This window comes from Charadrius vociferus, unplaced genomic scaffold (genome assembly GCF_000708025.1).
Source record: "Charadrius vociferus isolate BGI_N301 unplaced genomic scaffold, ASM70802v2 scaffold52, whole genome shotgun sequence".
Classification (NCBI taxonomy): Eukaryota; Metazoa; Chordata; class Aves; order Charadriiformes; family Charadriidae; genus Charadrius; species Charadrius vociferus.
The window spans coordinates 1,829,747-1,850,543 of record NW_009647572.1 but is presented as its reverse complement, the minus strand read 5'-3'; the positions used below and the strand labels follow the sequence as shown (position 1 = coordinate 1,850,543).

General features: G+C 41.9%; 2 protein-coding genes across 2 annotated transcripts; one reads left to right on the top strand and one right to left on the bottom strand.

Moving 5' to 3' along the window:
• On the top strand, window positions 1-3,585 carry LOC104282757 (prolactin-like; the record flags this gene model as incomplete). Its single annotated transcript, XM_009880880.1, has 3 exons — window positions 1-66; window positions 1,495-1,665; window positions 3,391-3,585. Coding segments are annotated over 3 exons (432 nt in total), but the record flags the coding sequence as incomplete, so codon positions are not given.
• An 8,215-nt stretch (window positions 3,586-11,800) lies between these two features.
• Window positions 11,801-19,667, bottom strand: DBX2 (developing brain homeobox 2). Its single transcript, XM_009880845.1, has 3 exons — window positions 19,575-19,667; window positions 14,698-14,885; window positions 11,801-12,270 (listed from the first exon to the last, which is right to left on the bottom strand). The coding sequence occupies exons 2-3, from the start codon at window positions 14,773-14,775 to the stop codon at window positions 11,950-11,952; spliced, it is 399 nt and encodes a 132-aa protein (XP_009879147.1). The 5' UTR covers window positions 14,776-14,885; window positions 19,575-19,667; the 3' UTR covers window positions 11,801-11,949.
• Window positions 19,668-20,797: the final 1,130 nt, after the last annotated feature.

Sequence of the window (20,797 nt, the reverse complement as noted above, 5' to 3'; positions counted from 1 at the left end):
GCTCGGAGGTGCCTCACGTCGGGGATGCTGACCCCCAACGGCAAAGAATACGCCCAAAAAATCCCGGTAAGGCTGAGCTGCGGCGGCGAGAGGAGATGGGGCGGGTGCGGGGCGTCGCGCACCCCCACGGGGTTGGGGGGATGGGAGGGGGCTCCGCGGGTCACACCGCCTCCTTCCCTCCCCGTGAAGAAAGGGGAAAATACGCCCCGTCCCGTCAGAGCCCCCAAATGTCTCATCCATCACGCTGCGGTGGTCCCCTCACCCCAGTCGGGCTGGAGGTGGACAGAGAGGTTTTTGTGCCTCCGGTGCTTCATCAGCAGTTTGGGTTGAAGAAGCTGATAAGTTTTGACCCCAAACAGGTGCACATGACTGTGGTGTTGTATAAGAATCATTAATTTGTTCTTTTAAAAAGAATCTTTATATGGTTCCATATGCTTAAATTATATTTATTAGTTATAATAGAGGTATTGCAGCAGTACTTCGTCTGACTGACTGACAGACAGACATCCCTTTGATTTTGTTGTGGCAGTTTGTAGAAGAGAAACTTAGAAAACTGTGCTTGTGACAGATAAATTAATCAGCGTCACTGCAAAGTACAAAAAGCAATCAGGAGAAAGAAATAACAGTCATTATCTCTGAATTGGTAGTTAGGTAAGGGGAAAAAAACAGCAAATTGTTTTAGACAGATATAATGGCAAAGAGAAAAAAAATCGTTATCAGTTTAGAGGAGAGCAGGATAAGTTTCTTTAGACAGAGAAAAAGCAGATTGTAAAGTCGAGGATACAGCAGCAGGAGAAACTTTTGCCTCTAGGAGAAGGCAGATGGAGACAAATGTTAACGTTTTGCTCTTTGGTTGTGATGGAGCGAGGAGCTTTCCCCAAGAAGTTTAGAAGCTCCCCTGGAAGGGCAATGGGAAATGAAGCCCTGCCTGCTTTAGGAAGCTTTAACCCATCAAACCTATTTCTGAACTTACATCGCAAGAGAAGTCTTATGGCCATTGAGTTTCTGTTAGAGATGCAACCGTCCTGACCACCAGGCACCTTCTGGGAAGTGCGTCTGCAGTGACCCACTAACCGACACAGCTGTAACCACGACAGGTGTGAGCGAACATCTGCACTTCCATGCCAGCAAACGGAGATGTCTCGATGAAGCTCCATGGGCTCTTGAGACATCCAGGAGTTCCTGAAAACTTTTTCAGTACCAAGTAAATTTGATAGGAGTGACACCATTTTGCTAATGCTGTACTCCACAGTTTTAGGTATTACAGAGCTTAGGGAGTCTAAGAAAGCTGAAAACAAGACAAATACAAATTTGGGGTGTTGCCTATATCTAAGCAAATAACCAGAGACAGACTGGCCCTTAAGTTCTGAATATTTGAAAACTCTGGAATTGCAGATGTAAGTCTTAATCCCACTGAGATTTCACAGCGAGACTAACAGTGACATGACCTGCTGCAAATTAACAGATAAATTCTCTACTGTTTTAATTTATCAGAGAGAAGAATTAACTCACTTGATACTGAAACTTTTGCAAGCCTGGAAAGAACCACTTTCCCACTTTAATCAGCACCACCAAGAGCTACCTGATGACAGCCTTAGCAAAGCTAAGCAAATCAGCAATATGGTACATGAGCTGAAGACTGGAGTTGAGAAAGTAACAGAAAAGGTAAGATTTTCAGTGTAGCTTTTATTTACACCAGTTATGTGGCATGAGTGACTTTGGCGGGGGGCAATGTCTGCGCTCACTTGGGCTGAAGCCTTTATGCCAACAGAGGCTCTGATCCAGCAACACTGGACTTTGTTACAGGTATAGGAATTTTTCAGCCAAAGGATGTGACTTAGTTTACGGACTGGAAGATATGTAGATGACATTATATGTGTAGAGCGATATTTTATTAATATGAAATATATGGAAGAAAAACACAAGTACAAAGACTAGAGCCATTTACAGCTTCAGATATGAGCCAGTAAGGATTTGCCTTCTCCAGGGCAGCAGGGGACATGTGGGTAGACCATGACAAATACTTAATTATTGTTTTCAGTTTTGTTTGTATTTACATTCTAAGTAATCCAAGTATGACTGCTGTCTGCTGCAAAGAGCTCCTTCCTAAGGCAACAATTTTATGCTGGGATAAGTTCTTCAAGACAACAGTGGCATTGCTTAAGTCAGACACCAGTCACAAAACAGTTTCAAAACTCCACTCCAAATTCTGGCAGATCATATATAAATTATTGGATGTAATTTTTTGTTATTTCCATTTCTGTCTTCTCATTACTAGCTAGAAGTCCTGATCTTTGTATTTCTTCTGCATTCATATCTAAGCTTCTGTGTAGTTTTGGCTAAACAAATTAGGGCTGTGTGTCCGTTCTCTGAAATGGCTACACTGCCAAGGTGTCTGTTTCACTAAAAAGTGAATAATAAACTACTACCTTACACTAGTAGATCACCTTTCAGCTTTATGAACACAGGTGGGGAATAAAAGTTTTAAAATGATAAGCAGCTCATCACTAGAATAGGATGAATTGCTCTGAAATGCAGCCCTGATTAGGGTGACTCTCAGAGCTACAAACAGAAAAAGTCCATCTTCCCAGTGCAGCCATGGTCCTGGGTTAAAATGGCCTTAAAGTTCAGAGGTGCTCGACCTCAAAGCTTGACCTTTGTTTGCTTTGTTCTGTAACTGAAGCAAGCCATCAAACTCTAAACTAGCTACGGACTTCTGGTATATTTACCTGATTTATTTTTCTAAAACACCTTTGAAGGAATTACTCAGAAAGAAGGCTTTGAAATTTTGACCTCTCTGTACTATGGACACACCCCAAGGTAGAAATATAATTTTAAAAACCAAGCAAACAATGCAAATTGTTTGCAAACGTTCCAATGTTTTGCAGCTGTGTTTTTCTTTAAGGCATTTATTCTAAGCTTGGTTCTGTCGTGAAGCTCCTCTGAGAGGTGCGAACACCCTGCAGAGTTTGCCAGGTTAAACAGCACTGGTGAATGCTCCTGTTAGAAGCTTCCCTTCACAGAACTCATTAAAATAAATGGCTAAAAAATTTCAAGACTGATTTGCTATATTACTTCAAGAGGAAATAACGATTACCAAACAGGAGTTCCCCTACTTAAACTCAGACGGAGTTATACCCCAACATTCTTGCATATACTATTATATCAGACCACTTCAGGCTAGTCTAAAGGTTGTATAGGTCCTGTTAAGATAAAAAGGCAGTGTTATTCTATGTAAGGAACTTTACATATATCTTCAATAAGTATGTGAAAGGTCTGGAGTCGAACAGCCCAACATAGCGATGCCTCGGTCGATTTCTACACTAGTATTTTGAAGATTTGTTGTATGTGTAGTTACGAGTTGTACTTCTTTTCCTGCTTTCAATACAGATGCAGTCCATGGGGATCATCAGCAATTCATTAAATGGAATGGCATCATCTGAAGCCACTGGTTTATCAATTAGTAATGAAGCAAACACGATGAGTGACTCTGACTTTATTCACTGTTTCAGGAGAGACTCCAATAAAGTACAAAGCTACTTAAAAATTCTTAAATGTAGGATTATGCCAGAAAATAGTTGTTGAGTTGTAGTCTTTTGACAAGTAGTCCTCAGCATGTTGTTTAGAAAGATGAAAAAATAGAATTTATAAATTATCACATTTACAGTCATTTTAATAGGAAAGTGGTTTCGAAATTCTTTGGCAGCTACTTGACACTGTTGACCTACACAGATGAAATATTAAATAAAGTGTCATGTGTGTATGTGGGTTAACGCATCAGATAAAAAGGCGTAGTCTAGCAGTAGATAAATAAATGTCTGTGACAGACTATATTATGGCAGATTCACACAGTATAGAATAGTTGAAAGTGAAATGCAGTTTGTTAAACCTTGGTACAAATACATCTATATACTATCAATAAAGTATATTTTTATGTAAAAAAAAAAAAAAAGAGGTTTCCCCCCATTTCTACATAAGCACATACCTGCAGGATATCGCTTGACACTGAAGAGTGGTATGGTTGTCCATCAGTTCACGTAACTGCAGGGCCCGTGGCAGACTTTTATGTTCACAACATACTTTGTCCTAATTTCTAGGGGCTTTTGCACATGCCCCACAAGATCTAATTCCTAGCACTTGTATTCGTGTTGATGCTCTTTTATACCTGTAATGGCTTCACCAATTCCAGTGGAAACTCCTAAAGAAACAGTTTCTATATGAAAGGAAAGTCAGAATTCCGGTCCCAATACCGCTTCAGTTTGAGGGCTGAGCATGGCTGATGGAGCAGTCTCTTTCCCATAACACATGCTGACACAGGGCTTGGGTTTTACAGTAACGATGACAAACTCTATAGTAAATAAAAATCTGAAAGCTGTCAGATATTTTATAGCAATCACATTTTCCTAGCAGTCGGGTGGTGCTGATGGCAGTTTATAGAACAAACCGTCTTTGCATTCAAATCCTAAATCTGAATATATAATCAACATGGATTTTCTTTAATATTCTTGACTATTTCATCCCTGAATGCTCTTTTCTGGCCTCCCCTGATCTTGATGGTTGTTGACAGTAGCTGGAGCTTGGGCTGCCAAGAATGGAGAATAAAAATGCTGGTGATTATTTAATAATAATACTGGATTTGGGCTTAAGAAATTCAGCAAGAAAACGTTTCAAAGAAACATTTATGCGGAACAGAGGAACAACCTTTTCAGTTACATCTCCATAACTGCTGATATCCTCGGATATCTACTGTCTAGTAGACAGCTGATGTGCTTTCTCAGCTAGAAGCTGTGAGTGTTCATAATTCACGTCTGGTCCCTGTTGTGCCAGGTATGGTAGAAATGCGAGGGGTTATATTGTGCCTGCCCTGAAGACCTTACGAGCTGCAATTCCTTAAGCGGTAAGATACTACAAACTCAGAGCGCAACAGCAGTGCTCATGTGCAAGTTTTGAAGAAACTCTGGAAACAAAACGCGAAGAGAGTAAAGGAAGGCTCCTCTGGGTAAACAGATGGAGCCAGAGAGGGATGCCCACTCTGCCTGCATCTGTCCGCAGCCTCAGAAGATGTAGTAGCAATTAATAGTCATGGTGTTTACCCCATCCCCTAGTGCTGCCACAGCCCCAGAGGACAGCAGCACGCTGGCCTGGGGTGTCTCCTGTGCCAGCGAGGGCTTGTTGCTGCCTCTGAAATGCTGAGGTTGGGCACCTGTGCGTTCGTTAAGGAGAAAACCGGCGTTGGGGTCTGATCCCTCTCCATCCCGGCCACAAGCCGGCGCGGCGCGCAGCAGGTCTGCAACAGCTCTGCTCCACCAGCAGTGAAAGGTGACAGAGGCGGGAGGGGCTGCAGGGGATGTCCTGGTTCCAGCAGGGATGGGGTTAATTTCCCAAGGAAATTGTTGGTTCCCAAGGTTTGGAATTGTTGGTTCCCAAGGTGGAATCCCAAGGTTCTTTGTTGCTGGCTGAGGCCAAACCACGACAGTGGACAAACGAGGCTGATGGAAGGACGCGGGACCGGCAGTGTCCGTCCCGTTCTGTCCCATCCCATCCCCCGGGATTCCCCGGCCGGGGCTGATGCACTGCGCCCCATGCTGCCACGGGGGGGGCGCCAGCGGGGGGAGGTGGCCGTGTCCCCACAGGTGGGCAGTGGCCATGTCCCCGCGGTTGGAGATCACCGTGTCCCTGTGGGTGGGAGGTGGCCATGTCCCCACGGGTGGAGATGACTGTGTCTCCGCAGGTGGGAGGGTGCCATGTCCCTACGGGCAGGGGGCTTGGTGGTTCTGAGAGCGAGTTGCAAGGTGACTCAGAAATTAGCCATGACGGCTACTAAGCACTTCCTCAGCTGGGAAGACCCCTCAGGGGCTGCACCTGAGGGTCAGGTGGAAAAAATGTTGCAAATGGAGCAGATCATAAAAATATAATTTTCATCTGCTCTAAAGGGCAAAACCCTGGAAACATTTTTGCTGTAGAGAAACAGGAAAACAGAGAAAACGAGGAAGCAGATGCCACAGGAGCAACAACAATGCACCGAAGTATTATCTATAGTCATTTATACTCATTTGCCGTCACAAATCAGTGTAACATTTCAAGACTTGCCTTTGGCTGAAGAGAGGCGTATTGGTAAAACAAAAGCCATCCTATATGGCCGACATCGCCTTGCTTCCTCTTTTGATTGAGAAAACAACCGAGCAGTTGGCTGAAAAGGGCATGTTTTTCTCTCTGGCCACCGACGCCTCAAACAGAAAGAAATCCCAGTGATGGTTGCATTATACACAGGGGAACACTTCATCTCCTGAGGGACTGCTCTCCAAGACAGCAGTGAAACTAGTTAGGAATATTTGACAATGTAAAATTGCGCACTCCAACCCAATGCTTTGGAGTTTAGGAATGCAGCATTTGCATCTGAGAATATTAAGAGAAACAACTTTGCAAATTAATGGAAAATCAGAAATTGACGATTGGCTTCCAGTTAAGTGCTGGGCTCAAGTGCAACAATCTGTAACTGTGTATGCTATAGGTAAGCCATGGTGTGATTTCAGTTTGCAGAACAACCTGCTTCCGCTAACTTTCCTTGTCAGCCAAACAAATTTAAGAATTAAAAATATCTCCATTGTTCTTCACACCTTATTCCATGAAATCTTGCAGGATAGACCCAGAATACTGACATTTTTTTAAAGACCAATTCAAGTTTTCAGTTAGCAGTAGTTGGTTTTGTACGTTTTAGATTTCCTTGTCATAACTTTCCCATCTTTTTTCAAGATGATGAAGGGTAATAGAGACACCCTCAGTGACTGAAAATGCATTTTGTTTCTTTCATAATGTGCTAAATGGCTTTGATAGTGTATCCTAAATTTGGACTGAATCTGATATGTGCTGATGTTTGCACGATAGATTAAGTAACAGATGTCACAAGAGAGATTTGTAGTTTAGCTCTTATGTAAAACCACATGATAGCAAAGCAGGAACAAATGGAAACAGACTTCTTTGAACAATATGCATTAATGTTCACCTACCCTGTACTACATTCAAATGTTGATATGCAAAGAAAAAAAATACTTGGAAAAGCTTAAGAATTCCTCAAGGGCTGGGTGGTTACAAAAGGCAAGATGTCTGTGTGTTTGGGTGAATACTGGAGGATCACTGCTGAGATGTTGCCTTGTGACGTCCCCGTCCACCATGCCCAGCTTCGTTGCTTAGAAATAACAACCAGTATCCGTAGGAAACCGAGGAGTGGGAGTTGCTATTTTCTGGCAGCTAATTTAGGTGCAAGCCCACGTGGGGAGCATCTCAGGTCCAGGCTTAGGCACCTCAGTTCACCTTACACAGCAGCACTCAACAGGCACAGAACTTAAAAGCACGTTCATTGAAGACTTCTACAGTCCATGGCAATTCCGTCCACTGTGAACCTTTCCCTGCAGGGACTTTTTGGTGTCCCCGTGGTCCAAAACCAAGTCTCAAGTTAATTGGGCCCTAATTTCTCTCTGGCCTTTTCTTAAGGCACTGAATTCACAGCTAACTTGCTTGAAATTGGTTTGTCTTCCTTTCTAGTTTGTGAAAATCAGTAATGGTCTTGTTGGTAACAGGGTGCTGAAGCATGTGAATGTACTTAATTTATGTCCGACTTTTGACTGTGGAACATATATTCTTCAGAGGAGCTGTGTGACTACAGTGATGGCAACTGGTATTTAAAACCCAGTACTAGTAAATCCCAGCGGATAAAACAAATCTGATGTATTACTGCTGCTCAGGAGTGACATTTGACCGTTGTACTATTGTTCTGACACTGAAGTTAGTAATGCAGTTTTGTGCCTTAAAGCAGTCCTGTTCTCCTCAGCACATCGTAATAATTAATTCCTGTTTGGCAAAGAATCAATACAAATAGGAGAAGTGTTAGAAAATTATTTTATGCTAGAAATCTGGTACAACCAAAGTGTAAGTGCTGACACAGGTGTGGTCAGCAAATGCAGCTTTTAGCACTGTTACCTGAGGTCCACGGAGGAGCGAGCCGGCCTCTCACATTCACAGCCTCACAGTTGTTTACATGCAATAAAATGTGACTGTGGCTCTGCCGGACGTGGACGGGCATAACCAGCATCATTTGTGATACCTTTTAATAGACCGAGAGCCAAACCTAGAAGTGGAAATCGGCACCTTCTTGTTAGGTATCAGAAAAGCTCCTTTGAGTGTCTGACCTTAAGAATGGACTTTCAAGATCCACATGCAGACCCGTCTGGAGGATCTCCAATAGGTGAGGTGAGAAAAGCCTCTCCTGTTCCTCCATCTCCGCGTCAGCAGTGCAGCCTGAGGGCACGAGAGTCTGGAGCTCGGGTAACAAAGCTAGTACTGAGTCTGGGCCCTTTCTCCCTTTCCCAGTTGTATCCTGTATTCCATTAGCACTGATAAGTTGCCAGACTAAACAGAGAGGTGCCCAGCGAGTGTAAGTATCTGCATTGTTAATAGTCTCTGAAGAGTTGGGGTTTTTTTAATTGCGGTTTGGAATTTGAGGTACCTGAACTCTGCCCAGCCCCAGGATCCCAACAAACGTCCTTCATAATATTCTACAGCCTGGAGCTACAGTCTCAAAATGCCACACATAGGAAATACCTCAGACAGACACCCTACAACCATGCTGCAAGGTCATCTACCAGGTCATACATTTGAAGTCAAAGTGATATGAGGGTGACGGAGCACTGGAACAGGCTGCCCAGAGAGGTTGTGGAGTCTCCTTCTCTGGAGATATTCAAAGCCTGCCTGGATGCATTCCTGTCCAACCTGCTGTAGGTGACCCTGCTCTGGCAGGGGGGTTGGACTAGATGATCTCCAGAGGTCCCTTCCAACCCCGACCATTCTGTGATTCTGTGCTATGTTACCGGTTTTAACTGTGAGGTGCCATGGGTATCTATCATGTCACCCCGTACTACCAGATGCACTCTATGCCTCACACCCCTGCAATGTGCCTGTCCCAAAACACTTCAAACACCTGCCGGGTATTTTGCATATAATTTGTGCTTTGTTCTTTTATAACTAGTGTGCATACATTATTTGAAGAAAACAAATACTTCCATTCTCAATCCGATTTTTCCTCAGTAGCCATCCTATTCTTACTATTTGATCTCGAAATTGCTCTTCTACTCCCACTTCCATGAGCCATCCAACTTCAATCTCCTATTTCCACTCTAACCTGAGCTTCCACCATCATCATCCTACTCACACTAGGATTAATCTACGAATGAATACAAGGGGGCTTAGAATGAGCAGAATAAGCAAAGAGAGTTAGTCTAACAAAAGACAGTTGATTTCGGCTCAACAAACCATAGCCCAACCCTATGACTCTCTTTATGTCCCTTTCACATTTAAGCTTCTACTCAGCCTTTACCCTAAGCAGCTTAGGATTAGCCTTCCACCGAACCCACCTAATCTCTGCTTTACTCTGCCTAGAAAGCATGATACTATCCATATACATTGCCTTATCAATCTGACCAATCGAAAATCAAGCATCCTCCTTTACCTTAATGCCAGTACTCATATTAGCATTCTCAGCCTGCGAAGCAGGAACAGGCCTAGCAATACTAGTAGCCTCCACACGAACCCACGGTTCAGACCACTTACATAACCTAAACCTACTACAATGGTGGAAGACTATGATCGAATGTGGGTATGTGCATATGAGTGTGGGAACTAGTCCAAAACATGTTCTCTCAGAGCTTCAAGTGGGCAAATGTGCACTGGTGTGTATGAAGAACATATTATTTTAATTGTGTACTTGTGAATGGGTGCTGTTTGTTATGGTATCTGCGTCTTAGAAGTGTGTCCCTGTGCATCTGTGATCACGTGTATGTGTGTGTACGTGCGGATGTATGAATGTGTCTGATGAGTGCACATCAGTCCAAGCAGGAGATAACACGGTGTACAAAAAACTGCTAGAAACTCCACCTCAATCACATCTAGCAGTCGTTTTGTACTAAGAAGCAGGTGATTTTCCTCTGTGAAAGAAGAGGCACAAATGAAATTCGAGGGCATCTATGGCAGTGACCATGCAGTTGATTGTCAGTGTGAGACAGACAACTTTCCATATGTGCCTTTTCTCTCACTGATCCTCACAGCTGTGACCTCTACTAGTAGCTGTTAATAAAGCCTTTGGATTTTTTGGTTGTTTTTTTTTTTTTTTTCTTTCAGAGAAATGTACATAAGAGCTTGGCAGAAGCTGGCATTTCTTGAAAGTCATGTCTAATGTTTGTTCCACTGTCAGCCAGTTCCTTCCTTTAGTCTCTGAACGTAAGACTTGCCAATAAAAGTCCAGAAATAGCTTTTCTCACTATAACTAATGTTTGCCAACAATAGCTAGGGAAGACGAAAAGAAATCTATTTTTGTAGTTGGATTCTAACATGAGCTTAACCCTGTTGGCTTTAACAAAAATTAATTTGGCACCTGAAGTTACAAGGTTTATTTGTTCTGGAAAGCTTTTTCACCAAATTCAAATAATGATGGTTGAGAGGTGATATGTGTTAGTTACTTATGGACAGGAACATGTCAGACAAATGAGTGTAATGGAATGCAGTGAAGTTTGTCTTACTGTTGCTGTGGTTTAGGACGTTGTAACATCTATATTGAGGAGTGTGGGAGAAAGCAGAGTATGTGCCAGTCCAGCCTCCATCAGCATCATGGCCCTTCTTGTCTGAGATTTCCCCAACATCAGGACTGAACATGAACGACTGTAGAGCTGGAGTGGAAGGGACAGGCAGGTTCGGCTCAGCTAGTGATAGACAGACAGGCTGAGAGACCAATTTCTCCTGTCTAGGCTACAACTTCTGCCCTATTGCTCAACTGGAGTTGAGATGGACAGTTGGAGTTCCTGTACTGAGGAAAGAATTAAGGCCAGTGATAGCAATGGGAGAAATGGAGTTAATACCAGATGTCTCTCCTTGCCAGCCAAGGCTCCGTCCCACTGCTGCTGAGCAAAGTGAGCAGGCTGTGAAGGATAGTCAGGTTCAGCCAAGAGCCCAGGTCACCAGACAAGTCTGCGGTGATGAAGTAGGTCCAAGGCCAAGCCAGGAACACGAGCCAGTGAATCAGGATCAGGTCCAGTGACGGTGACTGGGGTCAGACTAGCAGTCACCTGATAGGTCTGTAGTGACAAGGCAGGTCCAAGGTCAAGCCAGCAAGTCAGTCCGTGGGTCAGAGTCCAGACTGATGGGGCCTGCGGGCAGATAAGTTTGTTGCTTTTGTGTGGGAGGCAAAAACAGATTCAGGTTCTCAGTTGCTGTAATAACAGCTATTCTGATAGAAGCAGACATCTTCTAACGTTGCATCCATCTTGCCATCCTTGAGCATCACCACTCTTCTGAACTCACATGGCTTTTTAGTCCGCCTGTTGCCTGAAAGCCTGGGGTTGTATGTCATCTTCCTGAGCCTGTCCAGGTTCCACCCCCATCTCTCCCTGCTGTGTGGGGACAGCAGCAGCTCCCTATCCTGTTTGTCTAATACGAAGCTATGGTGTCATCCAATGAATTTCAAAAAGAACCCAAAGCAACTTACTATCTTGAGGGAAATAGGGTTATTCTTATCTCGTGCACAACAGAAATTAATTGGTCTGACTGCAATGACAGATGAAAGTGATTCTCTATCTGTGTGTTTTTAATTAATATCGTATACGGCGCAGGTGTATAAATCAGAGCACAACTTCACCTTCATGCTCCTCACTTCATTTTACTTACCATCAGTTCCTATTTCACTTTTAAGGTCAGTACAAGACTGGAAAAGACACAAGAAAAGACTGAGTATTGAAGAATACTTCTTAAATCATTAGTTGTTTGTCATTTTAATGGTGTTAGACTTTAGCAAATGTATGAGGCATAAACTAGTTAGCTTTACAATGTCCAAATATTGTTAGTCTTAGAAGACTGCTCATTTGAAGCCTGTGCTCTCCACTCAATTTACAAACTGCCCCTCTTTCCTTAGGCTGATGATGTAACTGCCTTATTTGCAGTGTCTTGGTCAGGATACAAATACAGTGGGCTCTGCGATGAATTTGCTCTTGGAGGTGGTTGCATACTAGTCAGTCTTTCAGAATTTCCCGGAGAATTCTCCCTCCACCTTGGACTTGCTTGCTCCTGAGACACCTCCCACACAGATGGGCATGGGGAGGTAAAATTCATGGTGGATCGTGAGAGGTAGTTCTCCTGAAGACCTTCTTCTTGGAGGCACCTGTTTGAAAGCACTTCTTTTTCTTTGGAGTTTCGCCATTTCATCCTTCGATTCTGAAACCAAATTTTCACCTGTTTGCAAGTTAATGAGAGTTTATTATCATTCTTTTCTTTAAACAACTTTGCCCTAACAAGGTTTTTTTTTTCTTTCCGTCCCCTTAGTTTCATGTTCCTTCTTTATTCAATACCATAGCAGATCTAGTGAAGCTGACTGACTAACATTAGCTGAGGATTTTCCCATCACTATTTACTACAGCTGGGCCAAATACCCTTCTTGACATTCACCACCTCAAACAGGTGATTATTTGGCTTAGACTGGGAAAAGGACAGGCCAATGGTTAGGGATAGAGCAATTTCCTATAGCAACATCCTTTTAGACAGAAAAGGATTCTTGGAGTAAATTAGCATTGTCATTAACAAAACTAAATGGTATTACTGGTGATGTGAAGCCTTCTATTTAAAAGGTGCTCTAGGAACTATGACTGTCCCTTTCACAAGCATAGCTAAAAACAGCCTGGCCGTATAGCTTCAAAATGTGTGTTACGACATATGACAAAGTAGTGAGGATTTGAAGACATTTCGTCTGCCTGACCACAGTTTTCCAGGAACTGCCTAGAATACATGTGCTTTGGAGATAAAATCAATTTTTCAAAAACTTTGAGTTGTAAAGCTTGATCATGAGTGTTCAATGGCATTTATGAAATGCTGGGAAAAGTCTGGGGAAATACACATGTAGGAACTGGTTTTACATAAAAAGAAGAAATGGGGAAGGATCACTCAAGTTATTCACACTGTGTTCTATTTTCCCCTAAATACTTGCATTTAGTTCTGGTATTCAGATACTTAATATGAAGACCAAGGGGCTATTCTTTCAAAGGTTTGAGAATAATTGCCTTCGACGGCAGATACTGTTCCTCCAGCACAACTGGTCAGAAACGCAACTGCTCTTCCTTTCATAGAGGAGGGGGGAGAAATAGGTATCATCTGGTTCATCATTATCATGAAATTATTTTCCTGTAGTGGTAGTTGTTATCTATGTGTCGTTCCATTATTTTTAACGCCCCTGGGCTCTCTTGAATATCAAGAACACAGAGGAAAAACTCAAGGAAATAACCATAGTATCAGGAATTTGGGAAATGTAGTATTAGGAGTATCAGGAAGTTTTTAGGCAGCACACCGGTAGGTGCAATTGCACATTTTGATTGAAATAGTTTATCCTGCAGAGATCACAGCTCTGTTCGTCACACTGAGAAGCACCACACACTGCTGCTTTTTTTGTCTACAGTTGTAGTGCTTGCAACAGAGTCAGTCATCCAGGCTGCAAGGAAATACTACAGACCACAAGATCTAACCTCCTGTGCAAAGTGCGGCCAACTGCGAAGTTAGATCAAATTGTTGAGGGCCTTGCCAAGTTCTGAAAGTCCCCAAAATAAAGACGATGAGAGTTCACATCACCATTTCCAGGCTTTTCTGCCCTCCAGATAGTTTCTGCCACACATATCTTAAGCACTTTCACTCCTGCTGCATGCAAAGAAATAAAATTGTACTTTCAGTCTCTCACTCTCTTTCAGATGTACTCTAGAGATGTGTCCACTCCAGCACCTTCAGAATCTGAACCAGGGCTACCATGTTCATTTTCTACTGTTACACACCCTCACAAACATTTTTTCCAGTTTCTTTCCGGTTTTGTGCTCTTCAAGCCATGCACTTTTCCTTTGGTTTTATCTGCAGCTAGGTCAGGCCCCTGAGATTCCAGACTGGGCTACTGCTGGACAGCAGCACCAGTCATGTACTCATTCAGTCAGAACAGCTCACTGGAGGTATTAGACCCTCAGCTAAACTCTTAAGTCCCGCAGTAGGACAACTCAGACTCATGTGAAAAGTCCTGTGAAATGTGGATGGGTAAGTAAAGTGGGAGCATTCTGGAAGGTCACCCTGCACAAGTTTTCCTTCTACAGTTTCTCCCAGCTCTGAGGATCTCTTTCCTTGTGCAGCTAAATTTCTTTCTGTAGGGATGGTTGCCTGTCTCTTGGGGCAGAATGGTTTCAGAGCAAGTGCTGTTGACTGCATTTTCACTGGCTGTTCATCTGTGAGTGCAAAGGGTGCTCAGATGAATGCAGGAGGGCTCTATGCTCTGCTGTTTTCTGCCTGGATCACTGCTTATCAGACAGTGGGATGGAACATAGTTCCCTACCCCAAAGCTCCAGAGGGGGCTCTGTCAGACAGCAAAATGGGAATCAGAAATTAAATGCAGAGGTGACATTTCTCCCACTTTATATGAAAACAGAGCAATCAAATTTTGAATGTACACCTTCAGGAAATAAACTCGGAACCTGTTTAAGCATTCCTTGGTTAAAACTGCCATGGATTTACTGAGGTCTTTGCTCAGTGGAGGAGCTCAGGGCTGCCCCTGTGCTGTTCAATTGTCTTCCTTCGAAGCCTTTTTAAAGATTTTTCCTCAAAAAGACAGAAAGTCACAGATGTTCTGTCATTCCTTACCTGAGACTCCTTTAGACCCAGGTTAATGGCCAGTTTCTTCCTGTCTGTTTTACTGATATACTTCTGCTTCTGAAACATTTTCTCCAAAGCTTTCCTCTGGTCTTCAGAAAAGACAGCTCTTCTTAATATACCTCTCCGGGCTTTGGAGTTAGACTCCTGGGTCAGAAGAGGCAGGACACTTTCCTCTCCTAGTGGAAATGGATGAGAATTTCACATAATATCTAACACATATCAGAGAAATATTACGTGCTGTTCATTATAATGCTAGCAGACTGCTGTCCCACTTTTGATTTGTTGGTGTTATAAGTGTGTCGTAATGCTTCAGTCATGTTCATTAAGGACTAAATCCTCACTTGGATCTAGAGGTGTTGTCAGTGGTCAAAAGTCTCCCCTTGACATGATAAAAAGTAAATCAGATGAGTTCATAGAGTAACAGTAGCACAGGGCCCATGCTACTGTAAAATTCAAACATAGTCAGGGAGAAACTTCTCTGCTTTCCTTTGCACGTTATCATCACGGAGTAAAGTGCAGTATGTTTTCCTGGGAGTTTATTTTCTCCTAGTGTGAAATGTAGAACCAGATAAAAGTGGTCTGTAATACTGATTCAAAGAAACTAAATAGGCTTTCTTTAGTTTTGTTTACTAACGAAAGGCTTTCAGAGTGAACTATTTCTCAGAAAATCCTTGGCCATTCACTTACTTATTCTGGAAACCACAGCCATTTCTTTATTACAGGATTTGGGGAGTACTTGAACTTACTCCTTTCAGCCTGGTTTCTAATCCTTTGACATCTCATAGCAAGTCCTGGGAGGGCAGTTTTCAAAGAACCCAATCACATTCCCTTGACCCAAGCCTAGAGGGAACCCTACCCTGGAAAAAAGCCTCAAAGTTGGGGAGACAGAGCTGCAGTGGAGAAGCAGAAGTGTTCACACTGTCCCTTCACTGGCCACACAAAGAGCACAGAAAAGCCAAATCCAAATAAATCTCTCGCCTTCCTCACACCCAATAAAGCCTAAAGCCATAGTGCTTTCCCATGCTCCCTCTCCCCTAGAAGGATGTGGTGTATGGGGAGCAGTCCCTGGTGAGGCTTGGTACGCCTCCAGCACTCCTGGCTTCCCCAAATGCTCACCCAGGGAGCAGTACCAGAAGCCAGTTGAATAGGGCCTGTCATCAAGCATTGGATGTGATAATTGCATGGGGCAGTTGCAAGCAAGCCAGGAAAGAGCTGCACTTTGACTCAGAAACCTGTGCCGTGGCTATGTAGCCCCTGACACCGACAATCTTTCTGTACAAGGGAAGCCATGAAGGTGGCTTTAGTTTGTATCACATGCAATTCAGACTCTAAAGGTGCAAACTGTCCTCTTGTTGTCCACCTTCCCATGTACATGGGCCAAGACTGCCATCCCAGTTTATAGTTACAGCGGCTGCAAAGGTGTGCTGCTGTTCAATTTCTATCAAGGATCTGATCATTTTCATATCGAAGCCAATGGCAAATTCCCCAAGTAAAGCAGATTGTCTAAAAGACTGCACATTTTTTTGTGAAGACGTCTATCTATTCTAGTCAGCTGTAGTGGAGGAGGGGGGGGAGAGGGGAGATTATACATTTATTCAATAGATACAGTGCTCTTGAAAATCATAATTACATCCAGGTGCAGCTTTCACAAACTGTTCCCTGGGACTACACCACACTTCAGCTTCTGTGTATTTTACATATATACACACACGGGTATGTGTATCTTTAAACACCCACAGAGAAACAAACACACTTACACCGAGGATATTGTAGAACTGCGTATGTATAATGCTGAGAAACTAAAGTGTATACCTGTATGTCTTGCAAAGTTGACTAAACACTTTTGTGGTACATGTGTCACTGGTTTGATATTATATACATTACCCCTGTATCCTTCCTCCACCTGTGACCAGTAGAGGAAGAGTATTAGAAGCTCAGCAAGTATACAATGATCCTTCCCTAAAATACACTGCCACTGTCAAACATAACTGATTTAGGGACCATAGCATTCTGCTAGACATGGCTTTCTTGAATTTTTCTACACCTTAAGAACACATCTTTACATTTGTCCCCCATAACAGCCTGTGGCAAAAAGTAATATTGATTTAAAATGTTATAATATAAAAGAGTCTAAATTTATACAGATGTATTTTAATTTTGAAAATCCTATTTGAGATCAGATACAACGAACATAACCTACTGGTTACTGTCCTGATATTTACGACACAGAAACAAGGTCAGACTCCATCCAAACCAAAATAAACTATCTGCAGAACAAAAGCCAAAATGCACCTCTCAGGTTTCTGCAAAGGGCAAGCTGGGTTCATATTTCTGAGGAGTGCACAGCACCCTCACGACCCCCACCCCAAGCTTCCATCCTGCCCATGAAGCTGGGGTCACACACTGGCCCTTCTTCCTCAAGCATGTTTTCTCTCCTTCTTGCTCGAATTTAGTGAATTTAGGTACCTTTTTCCAGGTAGCCTCCGAGTAGTTTCTGATGAATCACCAGCCATCCTCAAGTTTACCGGAAGGTACAGTCTGACAGCAGAGGAGCTGGCACTTTCCCTCATCCCCACCACGGGACGAGGGACACCAGCGAGGGAAGAGGCGTAAAGCTGGTCGATGCCTCCTGGCCTTCGTGCCACAATGGAGTTGTCAGCCAAGGACAGAGAATGCCAGATTATGTGACCCCTTAAAATTTGTCTTGCCTGACTGGTTGTTAACAGTCAATCAGCAAAGAAACAACCTCCTGCTAGAGCCCTGAGGCGCCAATTAATTCCCATACAGGCAGTATGCAGGGTATAGCTTAACACCTGTATTAGACTAATTTAATAGTGAAGAATCTGCACACTCTAAGGCACAGTATGTGACTGATTTTAAAAGCCTAAATAAACAAAATTTAATGATGAGCAGAATGCTCACAAGCATTAGCAAACAGCCACCGGGTCAAAAAATTTGAAATTTGTGTTTGGGATAATGAATAGTCACCCCCAATTGACTAGCCTAGAGAATTTTTTTTAAGAATATCCCATATTCCAAAGTGCATTCCAACTGTTCACACAAAAACTAAATTGCAGTTTGTGGATTAAAGGATTTTTCAGTACAGAGGAATAGTCAGTCCTTCATACATTACAACAATTCCAACAAAATGAAATAAGTCAGTTTGCAGCCTGTCGCTCTGAACGTGCATCAAAAGGTTTGGTGCTCTGCTGACATAAATGTGAATCTGTTAGCAACTATTTCCTGTGTTGCTGGTTTGATTTTTGTTTTGCTTTGGTTTTTTTTAAAGTCTTTCCCTTGTATCCTAATATATAGTGATAAATGTCCTCTTAATCTGTGGAACAATCTTCATTTGCCTTCATGGCAGAGACCACCTTGAAGGAGCAAGTAAAAGCTTTAGTCATGGTTTCCATTTTTTCATTTGAATTCAATACATTCTAGTTAAATGGACAATTAATAGGTCACTTCCAAAATAGTAGTGTATCAGTCCTGGTTAATAAACAATCCCTGCAGTTGATAATGGGCCTATGTATTCAGCAAGTCCCTGTATACACTCAGCTCATCCACTAAATCCCTTTTCAGGTAGACAGGGTTATATGGGAAGATGAGCTAGAATGAGTCTATAAAAGTCAGTTTCATTCACTGCTTTATTTTTCAGTCAAGTGCTTTAAATGGTGTCCAGAAAATCTCTTGGAATGTGAGACAGGAGAAAAGACTGGCACATAGAGTATTGCTTTATGGCCATACAAAAGGGCAACTGACCCTTGCCCAGGCCTTTTCAATGTGAAATGGTTCCTAAAGTTCATCTGCACAGTGAAAAATTGTGGTGAGGTCGCGTGTGGATGAGTAAAGTGAAAGTGGTGATTGGTCATGGTGCTGTCAGGCATTGTGGGAGAGCCGGGGCCATGTAAAATGCTCTGTGGGAAAGTGTCAGCCCCCTAAAGAGGTGCTCAGAAACTTGCAGCTCATTAAACTGCCAGCATTTGCTGCCTCACTTGTCAAGAATCATTCAACTTAGCAACTGCCCTTCTGAAACATTCATAAAACGCATCCACGTAGTCAGGAAGGTTTCGAATGCAACTGTGATTAAAAAAGTATATGTTAGAGCATAGATAAACTCCAATTTTCATTTGGATTTGCAAGGCAATTTGTGCTTTTTCTCCATTTTGAAGGTCTAGGAAATGCCTCTTCTGTTTGTATTCCTGAGCCATAAATGTGTAAAGTCATGAATATCCATTCTTACACTATGGCATGCAAACTTCACAATCAAGGTTAAATTTAGATTTAGATTAAATGGAAGCGTGTTCCAGGTCTTAATCCTGAGCGTATAGCGTATACTGGCCAAAATTCTCTTCAAATTACTTGTTCAATTTTTTACATTATAATTAAAAAATAAAACCAAATTAAACATGTGCATGCATTTGACTGCTACAGGAAGAATGACTGTTTTATTTAAATAATATTAGGGCTTCCTAAATCATAATTTATCCCTAACAGGCATTAAAGTGCAGCACCCATTCTAAGATCTTTCAGCTCTTTTCTTTTCTTATTTGCAAATGTTTATTGACACAGAGTTTTAAAAGAGTTGCCGATTTTAAAGAATCTTTTCTAGCAAACTGAAAACAAGGAGCTTTCCTAGGTTAGTTCTGTCTGGGTGTCTCAATGCCATTAGAAACCTCTCACAATTGCTCAGTGTACTTAAGTTTGATAAATCTTTGGAAAGCCTCTGAATAGGATTGCTGTGATTTTACTAAGGAATTAGCTGCTGCCATTGCATCACCAATTAGTTTTCCAGAACACATTAAATCCTGCTGCTTTGGTTTACAGAATAACTCAAGCATTACTGATGAAGCATAAAAACTTACTTGGAAAAGCAGTGGGGGATGCAGGGTGCTGACAGGACCCACCGCAGCATGCTGAGTAGAATGCCGGGGCTCGGAGAAAAAAGTGTTTGGAAAGAGCTGCAAAGAAAGCATAGATCTAATTGATTATCCATTGAGCTTAGGTGATATTCATAACAACAGTCCTCCAAAAAGTCAGTGTGTAAAGTCCTGCCCCACAAGTTCTTTTTCCTTTTTTCAAGATGGTGATATTTTTGAGGCAAACAATGATAAACCAAGTAATTGCTCTTTAATTTAGCAAGGTTATTTTACATGTGTAACTTAAAAACAATATGCAAAACTCTCAATATATTTATCTAAAAATGAAACTCTGCAGATTTGAAATTTACTTCTGTACTTGCTATAATTTTGGGATTTCTTTCCTAAATATTAGGATTGAACATGTTGTTTAAATAATATACTGTTGAAATAATGAGTATAATGCATCTCAAAAAGTTATTTTAAATAACTCTAGTAAGCATGATATCCTACAAAAAAGGAATCCAAAAGTGAATCCTGTATTTTCTGCTTGTACTCCAATGCTGTTATTAGTTCCCAAACCAATAAGGTCTTCAATAAATAAAAAACCTTTATGAATAAATTCTATAAAATGCAATGAGACAATCCAGCTGAGCTTTACAGGTACAAGCTACAAGGCCTGATTCTGCTATCCTGATAGTAAACTCGTTCTTGCTGGGAAAGTGCTCTAAATTTAAATAAACCGCCTGCTGAAGAAAGCTCTACTTAATACAATAAAAAATTGCAAAATCATCCCACAGAATTAGGTAATATTTTTTAAATTTCTATAAGATTTTTTGAACCAACGAATCAAAAGTCTCTGTTATGTCTGAAAAGTGCTTCCAAATCTTTGAAAGGTCTTCATTATCTAATAATCCCTTATTTTTTTTTCTATAAAGCTCATGGTCTTTTCCATTAATCCTAATTATCTTTTAATTTCTGCTTGTACTGGTCAACTATGAAACTTGGAATATTTTTTTCTTTTGAAAATAGCTACATCACACTTGCTAGAAATGTCCACTTGCAAGATGCGATCAGCATCAAAACATTTATATCACTTTCCTGTTTTGTTTTAGGCAGAAAATAAATAGCTCAAAACGCTGTACTGTAGTTTTCCTAAATTTCTATAAATAACCTTTTTAATTAAAAGAAAAGGAACTGCATACTTAGAGAAAAAAAATTAAGAACTA